Genomic DNA, 20,748 nt, shown 5'->3' on the forward strand with positions numbered 1-20,748 from the left:
AACAAAGTACAAGGTGCACCGGGCAGTTCCGCCGAGCCCAGTCCCTACCCGCCGCGGCCTAGCTGCTTGTCCCTGGCTTCCCGTGGGTGGTTGCCTTGGTAACGGCGCCGGGAGGTGGAGTGATGGAGGCTGCTGCTAGATGACTGTGCATGAGGATGGCAGCCAGCAGCCGCACAGAATGGAAGGGCTTCCATGCCAAGGATGTGTCAGAGCGGCGCCGGCTGAGGGATCTACTGAGTGATCAGCTCAGTAGGGATCTGCTCAGGTGATGTATGGATCTGCTATGGGCCGCATCAGCTGTATAGTAAGAGCTCGTTCACATGTATCACACGCACAAGACGCAGTGAACAGAACCCGCTGATGTTAATGGGGTCGCTCACATGAGTGTGTGTTCATCCAATGGAAAACATGAAAATATACACGGCATGACTTACTTTGGAGCAGCATTGCAATAGCACCCAACGTGGCCCCGTTAGTGATGGTGCCCCCGCCCCCCCTGTGGCCTCGTTAGTGATGGTGCCCCCTCCCCACCCCTCCGTGGCCTCGGTAGTGATGGTGGCCCCCATAATAATGACACCAATAGTGGCCTCAGCAATAATAGTGACCCCATTGAAATCACTGGGCGTTGCGCTTGCAATTACAAGCGCCGGCCACTACACAGGGGTCAGAGCAGCGCCTCCCCCTCAGACCCCGGTGTATCCCAGCGCTGCCTGGCTAACCCCGCATGGCTGGTGGGCTACATAAAATGGGGCGGGACTTGAGTTTGACCTCTGTGTCCTCTGGGTTGTAGTATCCTAGTAGTAAGGCTGGGGTCACACGGGGCGTATTCCCGCCGAAAATCCCGCGGTTTGGCCGCAGCAAAAACCGCGAGATTTCCGCCGGGAGAACCGCCGCAGAAAAAGCCGCAGCGACTTTAAAGCGGCCCGGCCGCTCGCTTTTCCGTTGCGGTCGGCGCTCCCATAGAGGAGAGCGCAGCCGCGACGAAAGTAAACAATAAACAGACATGCTGCATCTTTTGAAGCTGCGGCGGCCGCGGTTTCAGCCGGACTTACCGCAGCGGATTGGCCATCCCGTGTGGACGAGATTTCTGAGAAATCTCGTCCACATGGCTGGCTAATCCCGAGATTAGCAGCCGCAGGCGGATTTGCCGCGGCTGAATTCTGCACGGCAAAACCGCGGCAAATCCGCCCTGTGTGAACCAAGCCTTATACCTTTACCCTTTGTATTGGACCGCTATACGTGTGAACCGGTTTTGGTCAGTGTGTTTTATCTGATTAAATAAGACAATAATTAAAGCGTTTCCGTGTAAAGTAATAAAGGCAGCCGTGCTGCACATAGTACTGTAGTGTTTGGCGTCTTCAGTTCCAGTGTCTCCATGGTAACAGACAACAAACATCCTGTGTAGTCTGATCTTGCAGTCATCCTTCCTTCCGCTTGTCCCCTTTTCTAAATTTACTTAGAGGAGCGATGGAAGTCCGATGTGTCCACCGGTCATCTGTCACCACTTGTTAAAGTCCCCGGGACAATCATAAGGTCATTGCATGGATCCAGTTCACCAAATGCAACAACGTACTACTGGTACGTGCGTCCAACTTCTAAAGTCTCCTCATTTTTTTTTTTTTTGCCCACTGTAAGAGGACTGGAACATGTGACCACAAGGAGCGTCCTCCATCTTTGGAAAAACATAAAATCCCTTGTGACAATGGACAGACTGAAGGCCCCATTCATGCTCTCTTCACATGTCAAGATCACCTAACACATTGCCACGCACGCAGCCTTGTGATTGGCAGTCAACATTCGCGGCACCCACCTGGAGGAAACTTTCTGCATCTTCAGGTCTTCATACAAAATAGTGTCCGCAGATCCTACACAAATGTCAACTTTGAAGAGTCTTTTCCACAATCGGGGGTCCTCCATATCTACCTGCACAATCATGTTGTTGTCCGTGTCTTCTAGAATCCGTCCCATGTTTGTATGTGTTCCTCTTCCCTAGGAGACCATAGAATGTGAGTGCACCTCCTACACAACCATATGAACATTACTGCAACTTGGGTCTAATGTGTGATTAATGACGTGCATGTAACGGAGGTCGGGCAAAGCTTGAGGTATAAGGGGCATGTGATCTGGTGGGCATGGAGTCTGTTGATGGTCTGATGCTGGTGTAGGTAGTTCCATTTTGCAGAACCAACACTGATCTATGACAGCAAGCTGATCACTGCTCGTTTAGGTCTGTATACATGGAATAGTCATCAGGACTGTCTTTAGACAGAATGAGTGTTCAGGCGCTTATAGTTTCATTACTGTTGGCAGCACATCCTGGTTCACGCTGGGTGATGTGCTGCCCAGCGGCTCCCTGTCGATGAGGCAAGTTCAGCACTCTGCTTCAGGCTGCCTGGTATAGTATGGCTACGACTGCAGGGGACATTATGGCTTTTATTACTACTAGGAGACAGTATGGCTCCTTATTTACTACAGGAGGCAGTATTGCTATATATTACTACTAGGAGACAGTATGGCTCCTTATTTACTATAGGAGGCAGTATTGCTATATATTACTACTAGGAGACAGTATGGCTCCTTATTTACTACAGGAGGCAGTATTGCTATATATTACTACTAGGAGACAGTGTGGCTCCTTATTTACTACAGGGACAGTGCGGCTTGCTATTCATTACTCAGGGCGCTGTGAGTTGCACTGTTCTACAGGATTTAGGGGAAACCATATGTGACATATTAAGTTTGTTAATATGGAGATTACGAATATCGAAAAACAAAGAGACAGACAACTGTGTGGCAATTTCTGAAGAGACAATTTGTGTCCAGGAGAAGTTGTCATGTCAGTCTGGACTGGATGGAAAAGAAAAGGACAATGCTTATTAAAAAGGAGCTTGTGACTCTCACATGACATTGTTTATTCTGCCACTAGGTGCCTCTGATCAGTCCATAAGTCAGTGTATGGTCTATAGAGTGATGGTGGGTAGTAGCATTCTTGTTTGCGAACTGACAACTCCCATCACACTTTACCATTGTTCAGGTTGTATAAAATTAAATAGCCGTGGTTGACCTGACTTTACAGTTTATCCTTGTGTTGAGCTTGGTTCTGGGGCCGTATTTGTGTACTGGGCTTGGTTCTGGGGCCGTATTTGTGTACCGAGCTTGGTTCTGGGGCTGTAATTATATAATGTATGTTTGGACTTTTGTAGTTTTATTGGATTATTAGTTTAGGAATTTATTTCCTGCGGTGTGCTAAATTGTCGGCATTTTATACGGGGGGCAGGGAGGGGGCACTATTTTGCTATTGTCCTCAGGCAGCAGAGAGGCTAGCGGCACTCCCGATGCTGTCAACAACCAGGATTTTTCTTGGCTTACGTAGAAGGTTTGTTCAGACAAATGACTTTTCTCGTGGCGGAGGATGGCGGGGCATGTTTGACTGGGCAATTATCGGCCAAACTTACGATCATACTAACTTTTGTTTCTGATTGTTCAGTATATGGGCCATAGGCAATCTTTTGGTGCTTATTGTCGACCGTGCTGGTTTAGGGGCTCAGAATAGATTCTGATTGGTTCCTGGATAGTCTGGGTAGTCCTGGTAAGCGCTATGTATAACGAACTCTACTAACCCCTCCCCAATATACACAGTGCAAGCAGTTTGAATACATGTCTTCTATTCAACCACTAGCTTCCTGGGAAGTCTTTTGAAACCAATTTAGACTTCCAAGATGGGAAAGCTCAAGACACCCTGTAGTAACAATATTAAAGGCTTTACATGCTTTCAAAAGACCAGGAAAACAGTGATTAAAAATTGCAACTTGTCTTTTTAGGGATTGTCCCACTTCTAGCTATTTTGCTGCAGGAAGCAGACCGCTCCATACAGTGCCCAGTGGTCCAGGTTGGTACTGCAAGCAGAGTTCTATTGAAGTAAATGAGCCTCAACCTGCAGTACCAACCCAGGCCACTGCGCAATGTACAGAGCTGTCTGCTTCCTACAGCTAAAAGGGGGGCAACCCCTTTTGTGTTGTGTTGCTTATTTCTACTACTTGTTCTCAAATCAAAATCCTGTTCCCTCTCCAGGCTTTTAAATGAAGAAATCCATACAGATACCGTTCTCCATGTTGGACAACCCCGATTTAAGGTGCACAAGGCCGTGCTGCTGGCAAGGACCCCAGAACTCTACAAGTGGGTCACAAGACAGGGAACAGGAGACACCTTCACTGTCCAAAATGTGGAGCCATCTGAAATGCAAGCTTTTCTCAAGTAAGTCCTAGTGTTTTTTCTCATGTGTGGTGTAATTGTTGCGGAATGTCCCCGCTGTCACTTAGCAATGTAATAGGGTATAATGGTCTTGTTCTCACGTGTACACGCGGCAAAATGGAAAAGGCTGCGTATTACGCAATTCTGCTCACATTAGCGTGTCGAACTGTGTAAGCCATGTAACTGGGTGCCTGCGAGTTACTGTGTATCACACAGGGTACAGACCCTCCGTAAGGTAAAGGTAAAGTCTCCTGATGCAAGCACCGAGTCATGACTGACTCCTAGGGTGGCGTCACATTGTGACGTTTTCTTGGCAGACTGTTTTTGCAGGGTGGTTTGCCATTGCCTTCCCCAGTCATCTTTTACGCCCCCCCAGCAAGCTGGGTACTCATTTTACCGACCTCGGAAGGATGGTAGGCTGAGTCAACCGTGAGATTCAACCTGCAACCTTCAGGTTGTAAGCGAGAGCTTAGGACTGCATTTTTCTGCTGCCTTAACACCCTGCGCCACATAAGGTAAACTTACGGTTGTGTGAGCCCGACTGATACAGAGCTACAAGGACGGGTATAAACTATTTCCCAGCAGCATAGAGAAAGGGAAAATGCTATATGGAGGAGCATTGCACAGGTTCAAAATACTGATGAGCAACCGCACACCCCTACCACATATTGGAGGAGCTGCCTAGTGTTATACATAGATAACGCATACAAAGCCAACATTATAAAACCGGCAGCCTGATCTGTTACGGGTCGTACATATGTTACATGTGTGTATGTTGGGGCAGATCTGCTGGCCTATTCCACAGAGAATCTATTGCATGTGCTACATGGCCTAAATCTGCACCCCTGAATGACCCCTGACGACATAAACCTCATAGGTTACTGTTATAGAACTACAAACTGCACTTCACTGGTGACTTTTAAGAACCCAGAAGAAGTGATGGTTGGTCACTTGCCATACACAGTCAATCATAGGCTTCTGCAGCCACTGAAATTTTTTTAACATTTTTTTTTTTTTTAATTTTTCAAATTTTTTTAAATCATGGCTGTTGAAACCTGTGATTTGGCTGAGCAGTCATGTGCACATTAAATGGCACTTCACCCACTTGCCAGGTGGGAACCAGGGCTCCAGTTCTAGACGCTGAGGCGCTGGAGCACGTCATTGTACGTTTTTTTATTTTTTCTTTATTTTATGTCATTTTAAGTCTGTAAATTTTTAAGTACCAGAGAACCTCTTTAAAGGGAACCTGCCACATCCCTAGCGCTATAAGTTGTTATGGTGCTGTTAGGGGATGTGACGGGACCCTGTTGAGGTATTGTCTTTATACTCACCTGCTCCCTAGTTCCTGCAGTGCCCCCATTGAAGATCGCATACGGCATTGTGAAAAGATTTAGGTTCCCTTTTTAAGGCTAGAAAAGCAAAAAGACCTGGCGCTCTATGGCACATAGATCCCACGTATGAATTAAATGGGATGGCTGAAGATAATACTCTCACCACACACAACTCTGGCATAGCGTGGCAATGTCTGATCCGCTGCTGCCCGCTTGTTCCGGACCAGTGAGCACACAGCCGCCTTAGTAATGTAGCTGAGAGGACCAGTTCAGGTGTGTGCGGGCCTGCTGAAGGATCACTGTGGACTCTTGTGTTCTTCTCGACTAGATTGCCCTTTTGAAAATTGTTATCGAATATAGAAAGGCTCATCTTGCATCACTGTTGTAAGGTCATGGCTGTCCATGCTTGGAGAAAAGGAGGCAGTTGGTTCTTGGAAGTAAAGCTTGGCTATAGATGGTTTATCGGTGTAATCCGTTGACTAGATAATGTGGGAGACCTGAATGACCCCTGATGATGTGTGTTGGGGGGAAACCTGATTTAATGGGGATTTATTTAGGGGAAACTGTATCTGGCGGTCTCCTACCCCCACTCTATATACAGTAAGCATACATTCTCTCTGCTGAACTGGATATGAGAGGTAAGTAGGGAAAATGAATATTTGTCCTAAATTTTCCAGCCACCTTGAAAGGAACCTATCGGTAACATCATGCTTCCCTAACTCTGGGAGCATGAGTGCAGATGGTCCTATTGAACTTTTTTTTAAAATTCTAAAGCGATGTAGCTTAGAAAGAAATGTTCGCTGAACAGCTCCCCTGGACTCCCCCTATGCTGCTCAGTAGTACTGACTAGTCATTCCTATTGTGTATAGGGAGAGGTTTGCCAGTTATAGTGATCCTTTTAGGAAGAAATTGGAGGTGAGCTGTCAGCAGAGCTTTAGAGTAAAACCAAGTACACAGAGTCCATGAGGGAGCACCAGCGAGGGGGTTGAAGGGGTAAGTAATGTTTATTATTTTTCCTTATTCTATAACCTTTCATGCAGTTTGTGTTACCTCTTCTTTTTTTTTTTTTCTTTTTTTTTAAAGAGCCAGTGCGGTGAACGTTTTTATTCATTATGTAACCAGTCCCCCAGTATATATTCTGCTAGTATCACCTTGGTTACTTTTATTCTTTTCAGTCTGAAACTCCTTAAGTTCTTCTCCAAGTGGGTCATATGATCTCAATTCTGACCACCTATGATTTACTTGGGTTTATGTGTTCTAAAATTAGTCAGTTTTTCAGGCAGTCCTGTGTGATAGACCCTACCACACAAGCTTTTCAGAGGGAGACACAGAAACTTCTTTCACGGTTATTGATGATGATTAAAGGCTTCTATCACACAGAAGAGCTGATAGTTTAGCCTCAAACTGTATATTTTTGGTATGTAGTTTTTTTGTTTTTTTTTTGCTGAATATACATAGTAGTGATCGGTGTCCTCCCTGCAGGCAGAGATGGTACAGGCTATAGCTGTTCATGTTATGCTGTGCTGATGCATCATGAGAGGGATAGAATGGAATATTAAAATGGAAAGCAGTGAGAAATCTCAACATCAAGATGGTGTCTGATGAGCATCAGACAGGAGGCTGCACTGCATAGAAGTGACTGCAATATACATAAGAGACGTCCAGAATGTCTTAGGCAAGTGGGTGAGGAGTGTAGGCATAGAGAAATGTTTTTTTGCCAGAGTGGACCTTTAAGTCTCAGCCAACCCTTCTGTTACTATACTTGTATTGCTGTGTTATGTTTTTTAGGGTCGTATACTCCTCTCCCTGGAGTGTTAAAGAAAGAGAAGGTCACATTCTTCAGATGGCGAAAGATCACTCCAAGTTAAATCCAGAGCACAACCATGATGTATGTAGCAATATGGACAGTGCAACGCTTTCAGCTGCGGAAAATGGCAACACTACCGCGAGTAAGGAATATATACAGACAGAGGAAAACGACAACTTTGATGGTAAGATTTATGAGCAATAACTCCCAACAGATCAAGACATTCACAGTACATGAATGGGGAAACCTGTCTGAAGAAAACTTTAAGGCCTCATGTCCACGGGCAAAAGAAGAATTAAAATCCGCAGCGGATTTTTAACTCTTCTCCTGCGCGCGGATCCGCACCCCATAGGGATGCATTGACCACCCGCGGGGTAGAGAAATACCTGCGGATGGTCAATAAAAGTGATTTTTTTTTTTAAAATGGAGCATGAAAAAATCTGGACCATGCTCCATTTTCATGCGGGTCTCCCACGGGGACGGCTCCCGCTGGCTTCTATTGAAGCCTATGGAAGCCGTCCGGATCCGCGGGAGACCTAAAATAGGAATTTAAAAGAATTTACCCATCTGGAGCGGACCGGGAAGGTCTTCTCTTCCTCACGGCCGCATCTTTCTTGCTTCGGCTCGGCGGATGTGCCCGGCGCATGCGCGCGGCACGTCGGTGATGTGCCGCAGCCGTGACGAGTTCATCCGCCGGCCGAAAAAGAAGATCCGGCCGTGAGGAAGAGAAGACTTTCCCCGCCCGCTCCGGATGGGTAAATTCTTTTAAATTCCTATTTTCAGCGCTCATGTCCGCGGGGCAGGAGGGACCCGCTGCAGATTCTCCATGTAGAATCCGTAGCGGGCCTGATTTTCCCCGTGGACATGAGGCCTAAAGGGGTTTTCTGGGCAAGATCTATTGATGACCTATCCTCAGGATTGGTCACCAATAGTTAAGCACTGGGAACCTGCCGCATCAGATTCCCCGCGATCCTCTGCATCGGGCTAGACGTGCATCATAGGCAACGGGAGCGGAAGTGGCCTTCACTCTCAATGAAATTAATAGAAGCTGAAGGGGCTATTACACTTCTGCCTACGACATCGGAGTCTGCTGTGGAAAAGTAATGGCAGCGTCTGCTCTCATTAATTTCGATTAGAGTGAAGCCAGCTAAGCCACTTCCACTTCTGTCTCCTAAGGCGCAAGTCACTGCAGTGGGCCAGGTGATCAGGCAGTTACTGGAGCTCCCATGCGGTGGGTCCCCAGTGATTAACTATTGATGAACTATCCTGAGGATAGGTCATTAAGACTTTTTCTTGGAAAACCCCTTTAATTTGCCCTTTTCATGCAAATGTTTCTGGTGACGCAATGCACCACACAGCTGTGCTACATGGTACATCCATTATTATCCCCACACATCACACACACAGCTCTACTACATGCATCCATATTTCCACACATCATACACAGCTGTGGTACATCCATGCTGATTTCCAGACCTCACCAGCTCAGCAGACTCCTGGATACAGTGATCAGCCCCTGGTCATGTGATCCCTGATTCCACCCACACATGTGATCACATGACGGTAATGTCATCACAGGTACTGGTGGCTGCTGTTGGCTTATTAAGTATACAGTACTTTCTACAAAACTGCACAATGGCTCCTCCCACAGCAGTGATGTCACCATAGGTCCTTCAGCCCACCGGATCTCTTTTACCAAACTGCACAATGGCTCCTCCCACAGCAGTGATGTCACTGCAGGTCCTTCAGCCCGCTGGACTTCTGTGGTGGCGGTAGATCGGTGTCTTCTGTGAGGACTGCTAAATTATGTCATAGATAATAACTGTTTAGTTGTATTCTCATTTTGTTGTTTTTGTCCTCCTGTTCGAAGAGCCCTAACTGTGTTGTTCTTCTGTCAGGCTCTGTGTTTTATATATGTTGTAGGACCTGCGATGACATCACCAGGGGCAGAGCATGAGAAGCACCCACACATAAACATACGTACTCACGTTCAAGTGATCGTTAGTTTGACTTAAAAGAACGGGGTTCATATTTGTGCATCTTGCAACGCACAAATACCGTGCCTTTTTTTTTTTTTTTTTTTTTACGGCTGTGTGAAAGAGGCCTAAGGATGCTCTGAACACATTTTGCTTGTGGTAACACCTTTCACATTCATTCACATTGCCTATAATGAAGAAAACTACTGTGTTAACATAAGGATGTTCCTAAGGATTTCATTAAAATGAAGCGCACCATTGTGTGTGTTTTTTTTTTTTTTTTTTTTTTCGTTTTTTTCTTCTTCTGGTGAATCCAAGATGGTGGCCTTCAAAATAGCCACCATGCTGGTGAAATGCCCTAACAGGTGTACCCCATCATCTGTGGCCTGTATGTAAGGCCTCATGTCCACGGGGAAATTATATTTAGCAAATCCGCGAGTGACCCCCCCCCCCCCACACACAAATCCGCATCCCATAGGAATTAATTGACCATTCACAGTTAATTAAATAGCCACAGATGGTATTTTAAGTGATTTGCGGATTTCACGCACGGGGAAAAAAAATGCAGCATGCTCCATTCTTAACGCGGATCACGCATGCGGGAGCTCATAGAGCATATATCTATATGGCTCTCCCGCATGGAAAAATGACACTTATAGTTCAGCCTGCAACAGAAATCCGCGTGGGCCTCATTTTTTTCCCCGTGGACATGAGGCCTTAAAGTGGAACATTGTCCGGCAGTTATCATTCTATTATGGGTGTTTCCATACTTTTGAGACGCCCTCTACAATATTCTGCAATAAAGAGCTATTGCAGTCTGATGTACAAGCGATTAAATGATCAGAGGTTCAAATCCCCTAGTGGGACTTAAACTTTTTTGGGGGTCAGAATTTATGATGGGAGTTTTTGTATTATTTTAATACCAGTATTTTGGTTTTATCTTTAAACTGTAGAACTTTCTGGAAGCGAGCCGTCTGCCGACCTGGGCAAAGATTTGTTGTCGCTCTTCAAACAGTCCATTGCTACTGACTTAAATATCCAAGTGGAGGAAACTCATTTTCATGTGCACAGGTACTTCTTTTTGGCATTGCTGCGTAGTAGTAGTAGTTCGTAGTAGTAGTTACTACATATATTCTCTATTTTTATTCTATTGGCAGTTTATATGGAAAGGAAGATATTTGATAGACAATAACAGAGAAAGCCTGACCAGAGTAGAAGTATGAGATTGTGCCATGGTGGTTAGAAATGCATGTTGGACATTAGACTACAAACGTTCGGTATAAGGGTACGTCGGCACGTGACCACAGCGAATCTGTTGCGGACTTTACTGAACTCTGTATGTATTTCTCAGATCTTTGTGGAATATGTACCTCGTCTATCAGGCTGCGGCTCCTAATGCAAACTCTTTCTATAGTACACAGTAACATTTCAGCCGCTGACGTACGATCTTTGGGTTTGATTGGCTCACGGTTTTTGTACCGCACACGTTAGATTACAGCCGGACATGTAAATGCTTCTAATGTCCTTGATATCGCTGTTCGCAGCAACATTAGGCTTAGTGTTCTTCTCATCTTTTCTATTGACCGTGACGTTTGGCTTTCCGATGGTTTATCACGCTCACAGACAGTGAACCGGCTTCACTGCGTAAACGGCCCGCTTCTATGCGCTCCGCCTGTAAGATCTACGGCCACACTCAGCCTGATATGGCTGGAGCACTGCCCTGCGTTTGGGGAAAAGATAGAAATGGTAATAAGGACAGGAACTTTGTGCTTTTACACACAGCACCATATCGCAGATTTGGGCCGCATGCACACGGCGGAGTCGGATTCCGACAGCGAAATCCAGCCCTGGGATGGCCAGTGACGCCCGCGTAGCTCTCTCAGATGGCACGCCACTGCACATGCGCAGTGCAGAGAATGACGCGTTGTTGCGCCGGCCCTCAGCGATTTCAAAATCGACATTTCTGAATCGCTGTGGGCCGGACGACTTCCATTGATTGCAATTAAAGCCGTCCATGCGAGCCTCGCACAAAACTAGGGCATGCTGCCATTCTTCCTCTGCGAGCAGAAATCCCAAGTGATTTCCGCTCGTGTGCGTGGAAGAATCATTTTACATTGCATGTTAAGGACGGACATTACTGTGGAATTAACAGCAGGCGTCTGGCCGCGAATTCTGCAGCAAAAATCCGTCCGTGGCCTTTAAAGTAATATTTAGGCCCCCTGTCCACGGGCGTGATTCCACCAGCGGTTAATCGCCGGCGAATCACGCTGTTTGAAGCTTTCTATAGCGTTGCTATGGAAAGTGCCAGTCCCCTGTCCACAAGTGGAGAATCATTGCGATTCTCCGCTCGCGGCCGGCAATGCCGCATTTCTCTGCAGTCAGCCTATGTGTCAGATAGGCTCACCTGCAGAGAATCATGTGCAGGCTCCTGCGGCGGAGATCTGCTGCGGGATTCCGCAACGCCCATGGACAGGGGGCCTAAGGAAGGATATTTTCGAATATACCATGTGTCTTCAAAACAAAACGTTACTTTTTTATACGCTTAGATCTACAATGTTGTCAATGTGATTTCAGCGTATGGACTCATCATTTTTCTGACCGGTCTTGCGTTTATGTCAGATTAAAGTGAATGGTTTGTCCCTGGCTGACACTGTTTTCTGACTGTTACTTGTCAGCTTTGCTGTGTAGACTTGGGCATGGTCTGCAGAGGACGGGTAACTTACTACAGTGTTGAAAAATACTTAGCATGTTTTTGCTCTTCTACATATTTCATCTAATAAAATAAAAACCCGATACATGACATTTCTTATAATAGGGTATGTGCGCACGGGTACATAAATCCGATGTGGATCTGCCTCATCATTTGCAGCAGAAAATGCTTAGCTGAGCTGCAGTTTTTCGCCATGGATTTGCACACGGATTAGCTCCTGTCATTGGGAGTGATCTGCATGCGGATTTCCCAATGTGGATTCAAGGTCAGGAAATGACGCATTGAAAAATTCCATGCCATACAGATTGCGGCAGGGATTTCCATGCAAACAAATGGTATACCTTTTGGAGGCAGACTTAGTATAAATGTGGCCTTATGGGCTATAACCAAGCATTGGGGTTCTTTAATGGCATGTACTTGACTGTGTGTTGTGTTTACAGGGCGATTCTGTGTGCCAGGTCTAGTTACTTTGCTGCTATGTTGAGTGGATATTGGGCTGAGACCTCTCGAGACCTCATCAAGATTGAAGGGTAATCACTTCTTAAATATCTTGTTTATGATTCGGAAAGTGCCATTGCTAATAAAAGTTGTAGATCTAAATCTATCTGGGTAAAGGGGTTGTCCAGGGTTAGGCCGGTATCACACCAACGTATCTGCATTGCGTATTACACGCACATAATACATGTAAATGGTGTCAATGAAAGCACATTGGTTTTCATTGTTCTACTCGCACTTGCGTATATTTATTGCATATGTTACGCGTGTGTAAAAAAGAAAAAAAGGAAAAAAAACCCCAAAAAAACAAAACACAGTATGCTCAATTTACCGCATATTATGCACGTAAGAGCCCAATTGTTCTCTATGGGTGCGTTCAAAGTTACATTGTGTATGTGCGGTGTTACGCATGTTGCTAGGAGACACGAGAGGGATATTTTTTAATAAAAGCAGCAGCCAGTGCAGGACACCGCGCATACAATACACTGCACATTCGCAGGCATACGTGAGTAAAAACGCAACAATACGCAGTTCTGTATGCTAGTGAAACACTGCAATTTCTGTGCAGCGTATTACCCTACGGTCGTGTGAGTCCGGCCTTAGGAAAACATGAATGCTTTTTTTCCAAACACAGCACCGTTCTTGTCCATAAGGTTGTATGTGGTATTACAGTTCAGCTCTATTGAAGTGAATGGGAGCTGAGCTGCAGTACCAGACACAGCCCGAGGGTAGCGCTGTGTTTGGAATAAAGCATCTATGTTTTGTTAACTCTGGACCACCTATTTTGAGTTTTGGGGGTTTGACAGGAAATTACTGTAAATCAATTACTTTGGTTTATTTTCACAAACTTTTTAAAACTGGTGCCAATATTGCTGCAGCTCAACTGAGTCTATTTGATACAGAGGGCCTCATTTATCAAAAGTATCTAAAGGAAAAACTCTTTGTTGCTCATAGCAAACCAATCAGATCTCTGCCCTGTGGGTAACAAAGAGTCCTTTTTTTTTTTTTTTTTTTTTTTGTACAATTTTGTTAACTGAGGCCCCAAGTATTTCAGTAAGTTGCTTGACTTTTCGCTATAGTATGAACACCCCAAGGACTTGGCCTATTTTGGCTTTCAGGATGATGTATATTTTTGTCCCTTTTTCCAAGAGCCATAATGATTTTATTTTTAACCATGAATATAGCCATATGATGGATTGTTTTTGCAGGTTTGGTTGTAATTCATTTTTCTTAATGCCATTATTTTAGTACATATTTAATTAAAAAAAACTTTTTTTTTTTTTTTTTTTTTTAAGGCACTTACTGTATTGTATACATGTCCTGAGGCTTAGGCCTCAGTCACATGGGCGCATCCAGGTGCCGATGTGCTCGTGTTCCTGCACGAAGAAGACGGCCGCAAGAAAGAACACAGGACTGGTAATGGAGCCAGTCATGTGTTCTTTCTTCCGGCAGTGCAGAGAGTTGTCCGCACCTGCAGTGTGGCCGTCCTATCCTGCAGGAACACGGACGCATTGGCTCCCGGATGCGCCCATGTGACTGAGGCCTTATACAATTACAATGTTAGCAATTTTATATACTTGTATACTGATTAATTTTTAGACAATAAAAAGACTTGAAAAATAGTTTTTGTGTCGCCATATTCAGAGAGCCATAACGTTTTGTTTTCTCATATGAAAATGTGTGCGTTTTAAAGCGAGCTTCCAGGTTCAGGACAAAGTTTTGTCTAGAGACTGGAGGGGACGAGAGTAGTTATCTGCGGTTGTTTTTTCTCTAAGGTCCCTTTGAACCTTCAGTTCCGGTTGCTGTTTTCAGCTGTCCAGGATATCCCATACAATCCTCGGACTGCCTAATCTCCCACTACTGTTGTGTTACAGTACTAATGCACTATATCTGCTCTCTGATTGGCCCGAGCTGCTTATGTGATCAGTAGTGGCCAATCAGAGTACTACAAAGTTACAGAGTGTGCATTTGGTAGTTAGAAAATTGCTGCAGCCATCTTGGATGACTGAAAATAGGGCCTCGAACTGGTAGATCTGAGGGGCAACAGAAAAGAACTGTAGGAAATTGACACCCCCCCCCCCCCCCTGCCCCTCCTGTGCTGGAAAAAAATTTTGTCCTGAAACTGGAGGGCCGCTTCAATGGTTTAATTAGTACCATTCTCAAGTACTTAAGATACTTTTTGATAATTTTTTTCATTCTTTTCTTTTTCTAGTGCGGGGGGGGGGGGGGGGGGGGGGGGAAGAGATGAACAAAAAATAGCAATACTAGCATTTGTTTTTTATTTTATTACGCATAGACTGTATTAAATAACATGATCATTTTTATAGTTTGAGTGGTTACAGACAAGCATAAGGGGTTCAAATGGCCAAGATTGGGATTCTGTGGCCCAAGCTGTTGGATAGGGGTGACGGGTATATTAAGTCAAGACCTGCAAGCGATGGCCTGGGCACAGATCCTGCGCCACCGCTATGATTTACTGTTAGTTCGTGGGAACTGTGTGATTCGTTATAATACCTCATGGGGTGTGAAGGAATAATATTGTACAATTCCTACATCTCTATGGGGGGTAACAGGCTGAACTGGATGGACATGTGCCTTTTTCAGCCTTACATACTATGTTACTTCAAAAAAGTCTCTATTCCCCCCCCCCCCCCCCCCAACCAGTTCCACCGCCTTTAACAGCAACACTTCACTCCTTACTGTTACGTCGGTATTAAGTACTCCAAGTAAAGACTCCCTGACGTCATACTTGTATAATTATTAACATGGCTGTATTGATCCGTAAATGCATTTATGGATATGTGTTTATTTCCAGTGTTAAACAAGCAGATATGATGATCCTCTTGTACTTCATATATGGCGGAATCATGGACCTTCCAAAAAACACCGATGCCGGGTAAACCTTTCTGTGTTTCTGGAAAATATTTCTTTGCTCTGTAATTGGCACAAAACGCTATGGTAGTAAAACTGTAACCTTTAGAATATACGGTGAGCGCTGAATCCATGCATCACATTGCAGTGATAGGATGCCATTGTCCAGCTGTCTGACTTATGAAGCATACACCTAACTAACCAGGTGATATAGAGAACAACATGGCAGGCGAGCAGACTTACTGATTCAATGGTGCATCGGAGGGGAGGTGAAAACGCCACGCAGCAGGCAAAATACATATGAAGGAGCTGACTAGGTGCAAAATACAGAAATATGGCATCTTAATGGTAGGGTATGAACTACTCGGGTATGCGTAGTGGACCCTGCGGGCTTACAGCCTATTAATGATGCCACTATCAGATCCAGCAGGCTGCCTGCACCCCACAAGTGAACTGCAATAGTGCAATAGACACCCTGGACTCCCGAAATATTCATAAGCCAGACTATGTACTGCAAAAGTTACAAAAAATGCAAGGTGTTAGTTGATATTTTGGCCAAGCACACGTCAAGAGTAGAGTTGAGCGAGCATACTCTGCCGAGCTTGATGCTCGTTCGAGTATGGGCGTACTCGATGGTGCTCATTACTCGAACAAGCATCAAGCCGTGTTCGGCCCCTCCCCGCTGTGACGTGCCTGTTTTGGCGCCGCGACGCAGCGCGCATCATTGGCAAATTTTTTGTCAGGAGAGGGAGAGAGGGGAAACCGAGAGAACCCTAGAGGAAAAAAAAAAAAAAAGCTCGGCACCCGGCGTCCCACATACAAAAATGCTCGCGTCTCTTATTGTAGTCAATGGGGTTCGTTACTCGAGTAGAGCTCTCAAATTTTACGAAAAGCTGGACTCGAATAACGAAGACCCGAGCATTTGGGTGCTCGCTCATCTCTAGTCAAGAGTCCTCATCTTGCGAATCTCTACAGTAAGGCTGCTTCTTCCACCACCATTGAAATCAAGACACAGGAAAAAATATGAAGTCTCGTTCTCAGTTGCATTGCTTTCCAGCATGTCAAACCAACCAGATCTATAGTGTGTGTTCTTGTATCTGGTCTGCGCAGATAAGAGACCCCATCCTACTTAAACATAGATGAGTTGAACTTCCTCGGTGGTTAACCCTCTACATGGGCAGAGGAACATTAGCTAGGAAGGTTGTTACTAAACTGACGCTCACTGTGCCCAAGGGGATGACTGGGGCAAAACTTCTTTCCCTTTATGCCCTAAGATGACTGGGTGTGTTTTTGCGGGCCATCACCAGCAGGAACTCCTTGTAGTTTTTGCACTAATGGTGCCCATACTTACCAGACATAGGATTGCAAAAATACCTGTTTCAAAGCATTACAGTGAGTCCAGGTCCTGTCTGAAGAGGGATGTTGAAATGTTATACACAGGTCATAAGCCAAATATTGATCTCTTTTATACTAATGCATCACATGTAACCCTACTTTTTGCAGTGCGGTCATAACTCTCTTCACACATTTTGTCTCTTGTAGTCAGATCCTCTCCATCGCTGACATGTTTGGATTGGAAGGGCTTCGAGAAGTCGCTATTTACACTCTCAAAAGAGACTACTGTAAATTTTTCCATAAGGTACAGAATTTACAATCTGTTAAGTCTTGTAGTATTATGTCTATTATTGTGCAATACAATCATCTAACTAAGCCCTTCATTTGCATTTTTTTTTTGTTTTCTTATCTCCAATGTTTCCCTATGGAGCCTCCTCTTTTTTGCATTGCAAAGCACGATCCTGCGATCTGCTTCTTTTTTTTTTTTTTTTTTTTGGTGCGACGTGCTTTTAACATTAGAAAGTCCTATTGACTTTCGCGGCAAAGCCATGTGAAAAAACATGTTAGAAAATCGCAAGTGTCCGCAATGTTTTTGTGAGGAAAAAGTAGCGCTTACGCTCAAAACACGAGGAGAAAATTCTTGATTTTGCCGATGGTCATGATCGCTCATTTGAAACCACCCTAATACACTACATGCTGCTCTTATTGGCCATAGCTGCCCCCTTTAGCAGTGCTGACCAGTCAGAGCAGCATGTAGTGTCTTAAGGTCCATTTACACACAAAGATGATTGCTCAAAATTCGTCAGAAACCGACTGCTTTCAGCGATCATTTTTGCATTGGGTACTAATTATGTTAATCATCTGCATGTTAATCATCTGCCAGCAGATGTATTTATTTAAATACATCTCCATTGTTCTGCCGCGGGGCTGCCGGCTAATAACTGTTGTCAGCGCTGCCCGTCGAGAACTCGGCATGGGGTCCCTTTTATCAGGGACGATGGCTTTTATACTGAGCTGAACTCTGCGATGGATGAAGAATGCATGGTAAGTGCACGATGGGCACACAGTTACACACAAACATGATCACTCAACAGCAGTCGTTTGGACGAATTTTGCGCGCTAATCGTTGTATGTAAATTAGCCTTTAGACTACTGATGCATACTAATGCATGGTTTATACTGGGCTGCAGAGTCCCTTTAAGCCCTGGACCTGCTGGGGATGACGGGAGTAAGGCTCCTAAACCCGCGCCATCATCATGCCATACACAAAAGGGGATTTGTGAAAACTACTCACCCGCTGTGCCTGTGCATATATGGTGCAGAGCAGGAAGGGGTTAAGCTAAGTTGCTCAGAGTAACCTATCAATCTTTTTTCCTCTCCTTTTTCCTAAAAGACTCTGACACATGAGTCAGATCACCATTGGTTACTTTGTGCAGCATCTTCACCTCTTTTGTCTTGCGCTAGTTTTGATAAAGTAATAGAGGTAAAGTACTAAACTTTGGCTAAAATGTGGGAATCACAATGAAGTGGTTCTCTGGACTCTTGTCAATCTAGATAAATTAACGTGTTTTACTTAAGCAGTATGTGTAAGTCCTCATTTATTACGTTTTTATGTAAGCCCCTCTTCCCATCGGTATCCTGCTGCTCATGCCACACATCTTGAACCCATGAACCTAACTGGGCAGTCCGTTTGAAGTTGGTCAGGTCACACACACACGTGATATGATGGTCCTACATATGTGTCTGCAGCGTACATGGTGGATCAGATTGCTCATATGCAGCAGTTTTACTGGATTATATACAGTGTAGATTCGAGTAGGCACTGGAGTGTCAAGAAGTATTAACTTGTGAAACAGTTGGGGGTGTAGACATGACAGGATGTGATTTCTCTCCTCTTTGCTGTCAATCAGTTGTCTGAGCTAAAAGCCACAATCAGTGAGCTGCTCTGTGCTGTTAACAATGGATATAGACTGCTCAGCCATAACATTTAATAGCACTGATGGGTGCAATAATGGATCATCTTACTACAATGGCACCTGTAGAGGGGTGCAAGTGATCAGTCACTTCTTGACGTTGATGTGTTGGAAGCAAGAAAAATGGGTAAGTGTAAGGAACTTGGTGACTGTGTTTGACAAGGACCAAATTGTGATGTATAGCTGAGGGAGTCAGAATGTCTCCAAAGCAGCCGGTTTGTTGGGTGCTCCTTGTATGCAGTAGTAGGTACCTGCCAAAAGTCAACTGGTGAACCAGCAACCGAGTGATGGGTGCCCAAGGTTTGTTTATGTGCATTCAAGGCAAAGAACAGCTTATTTGGTCTGATCGAACAGAAGAGCTATTGTAGCACCAATTGTTGAAAATTGCTGAAAAAGCTACTGCTGGCTGGAATAGAGTGGTGTCAGAACTTGCAGCGCATCAACTTACTGTTCTGTACTCCATCTCCGTAGTACCATAGAGGTTGAATACAGCACCAGCATGCATGACTGACCACCACTCTGTTTGCTACATTGCAGAAACTGTAATCCTGTGCCGTATTTTACCATCAGCCAAGATTAAGGCCTCATGTCCACGGGCAAAAGAAGAATTAAAATCCGCAGTGGATTTTAACTCTTCTCCTGCCCGCGGATCCGCATACCATAGGGATGCATTGACCACCCGCGGGTAGATAAATACCCGCGGATGGTCAATAAAAGTGTTTTTTTTTTTGTTTGTTTTTTTTTTTTTAAATGGAGCATGAAAAAATCTGGACCATGCTCTATTTTCGTGTGGGTCTCCCGCGGGGACGGCTCCCGCGGACTTCTATTGAAGCCTATGGAAGCCGTCCGGATCCGCGGGAGACCAAAATCGGAATTTACTCACCTGCTCCGGATCTTCCCTTCGCCACGGCTTCATCTTCTCTCCGTCGCGGCCGGATCTTTTTTCTTCGGGCCGGCGCATGCGTGGGGCACGCAACTGACGTGCCCTGCGCATCCACCGAGCCGAAGAAAGAAGATCCGGCCGCGACGGAGAGAAGATGACGCCGCGGCGAAGGGAAGATTCAGAGCGGGCGAGAGGTGAGTTAATTCTTATTTTTATGCCTCATGTCCGCGGGGCAGGAGGGACCCGCTACAGATTCTCTATGGAGAATCCGTAGCGGGCCTGATTTTCCCTGTGGACATGAGGCTTAAGGCCCCGGACCGAGCACCGTAAATTTATAGCGCTTACTCCTTATCGGGTTAAGATAATGAGCTAATCCTTCACTAAAGGCCTATTTACACGTAACGATTATCGCTCAAAATGTGTTCAAACAAACGTATTTGAGCGATAATTGTTCAGTGTAAATGCAAAAATAATCGCTCCCTTGTCGTTCATAGTTTAAGCTAAGTTTTCAGTCGGCTTAAAAAAACCTTGTTTGCTTCTCGTTGGATATAAACACTCCCCGCTTCCCATAGGAGACGAAGTGCTGAGTGAGAAGCGGGTGAGAAGCCTGCGGGCCGGAGGGAAGTCTTTCAGCTTAAATGTTCTGTATGAGTCCTGACGACTGGTAATGTTAGTGCTCATGCAGTCATTTGAAGCACTGTCGGCCCGTGTAAAAGGGCCTTTAAAATTTAAAAAAAAAAAATTTTAAGGAGTTTTCTGTTTCATCCCTTTCCACTTCAATTTGTATCCTGGTTTTCCTAGGGGGCTTACTTTTTCTGCCGTTATACAAGCCACTAAAGCCAGTACTGCATGAGGTGACACATTGGATAGGCTCCGACATCAGAGAGGCTGGCAATATACAGTAAGAGAACCCTGACGGACATCTTCCAACATCGGAGCTGTATAGCCTTAAATCATAATGTCTTCAGATGTCAGTGGATTGGAAAGGGTTAATAGTTGCAAATAGTCCCTGAAAATCCTTACACAGGGATCCACCGTCTCATTCCCTACTGGTCAGCCGTAATCTGCAGGGAAACCCAGCAACTTCAGCATTCCCTAATAGGTTATCTACAAATG

At 45.1% G+C, this 20,748-nt stretch overlaps 1 protein-coding gene across 2 annotated transcripts in view; it reads left to right on the plus strand.

Annotated features, from left to right (window-relative positions):
- The window catches only part of BTBD8 (BTB domain containing 8), a 62,338-nt gene continuing 41,590 nt past the window's right edge, over nucleotides 1-20,748 (plus strand). Inside the window, exons 1-7 of one of the 2 annotated variants that reach the window (XM_066597345.1) lie at nucleotides 1-265; nucleotides 4,072-4,254; nucleotides 7,371-7,573; nucleotides 10,319-10,436; nucleotides 12,516-12,605; nucleotides 15,386-15,466; nucleotides 16,984-17,080. In XM_066597345.1, coding sequence (XP_066453442.1) covers nucleotides 150-265; nucleotides 4,072-4,254; nucleotides 7,371-7,573; nucleotides 10,319-10,436; nucleotides 12,516-12,605; nucleotides 15,386-15,466; nucleotides 16,984-17,080 — 888 coding nt within the window. In that variant the 5' untranslated portion in view covers nucleotides 1-149. Of the gene's footprint in view, nucleotides 266-4,071; nucleotides 4,255-7,370; nucleotides 7,574-10,318; nucleotides 10,437-10,630; nucleotides 10,651-12,515; nucleotides 12,606-15,385; nucleotides 15,467-16,983; nucleotides 17,081-20,748 lie in introns of those variants that run through there. The other variant, XM_066597346.1, reaches the window with a different exon arrangement.

Source organism: Eleutherodactylus coqui, chromosome 3 (assembly GCF_035609145.1).
Source record: "Eleutherodactylus coqui strain aEleCoq1 chromosome 3, aEleCoq1.hap1, whole genome shotgun sequence".
NCBI classification, from domain to species: domain Eukaryota; kingdom Metazoa; phylum Chordata; class Amphibia; order Anura; family Eleutherodactylidae; genus Eleutherodactylus; species Eleutherodactylus coqui.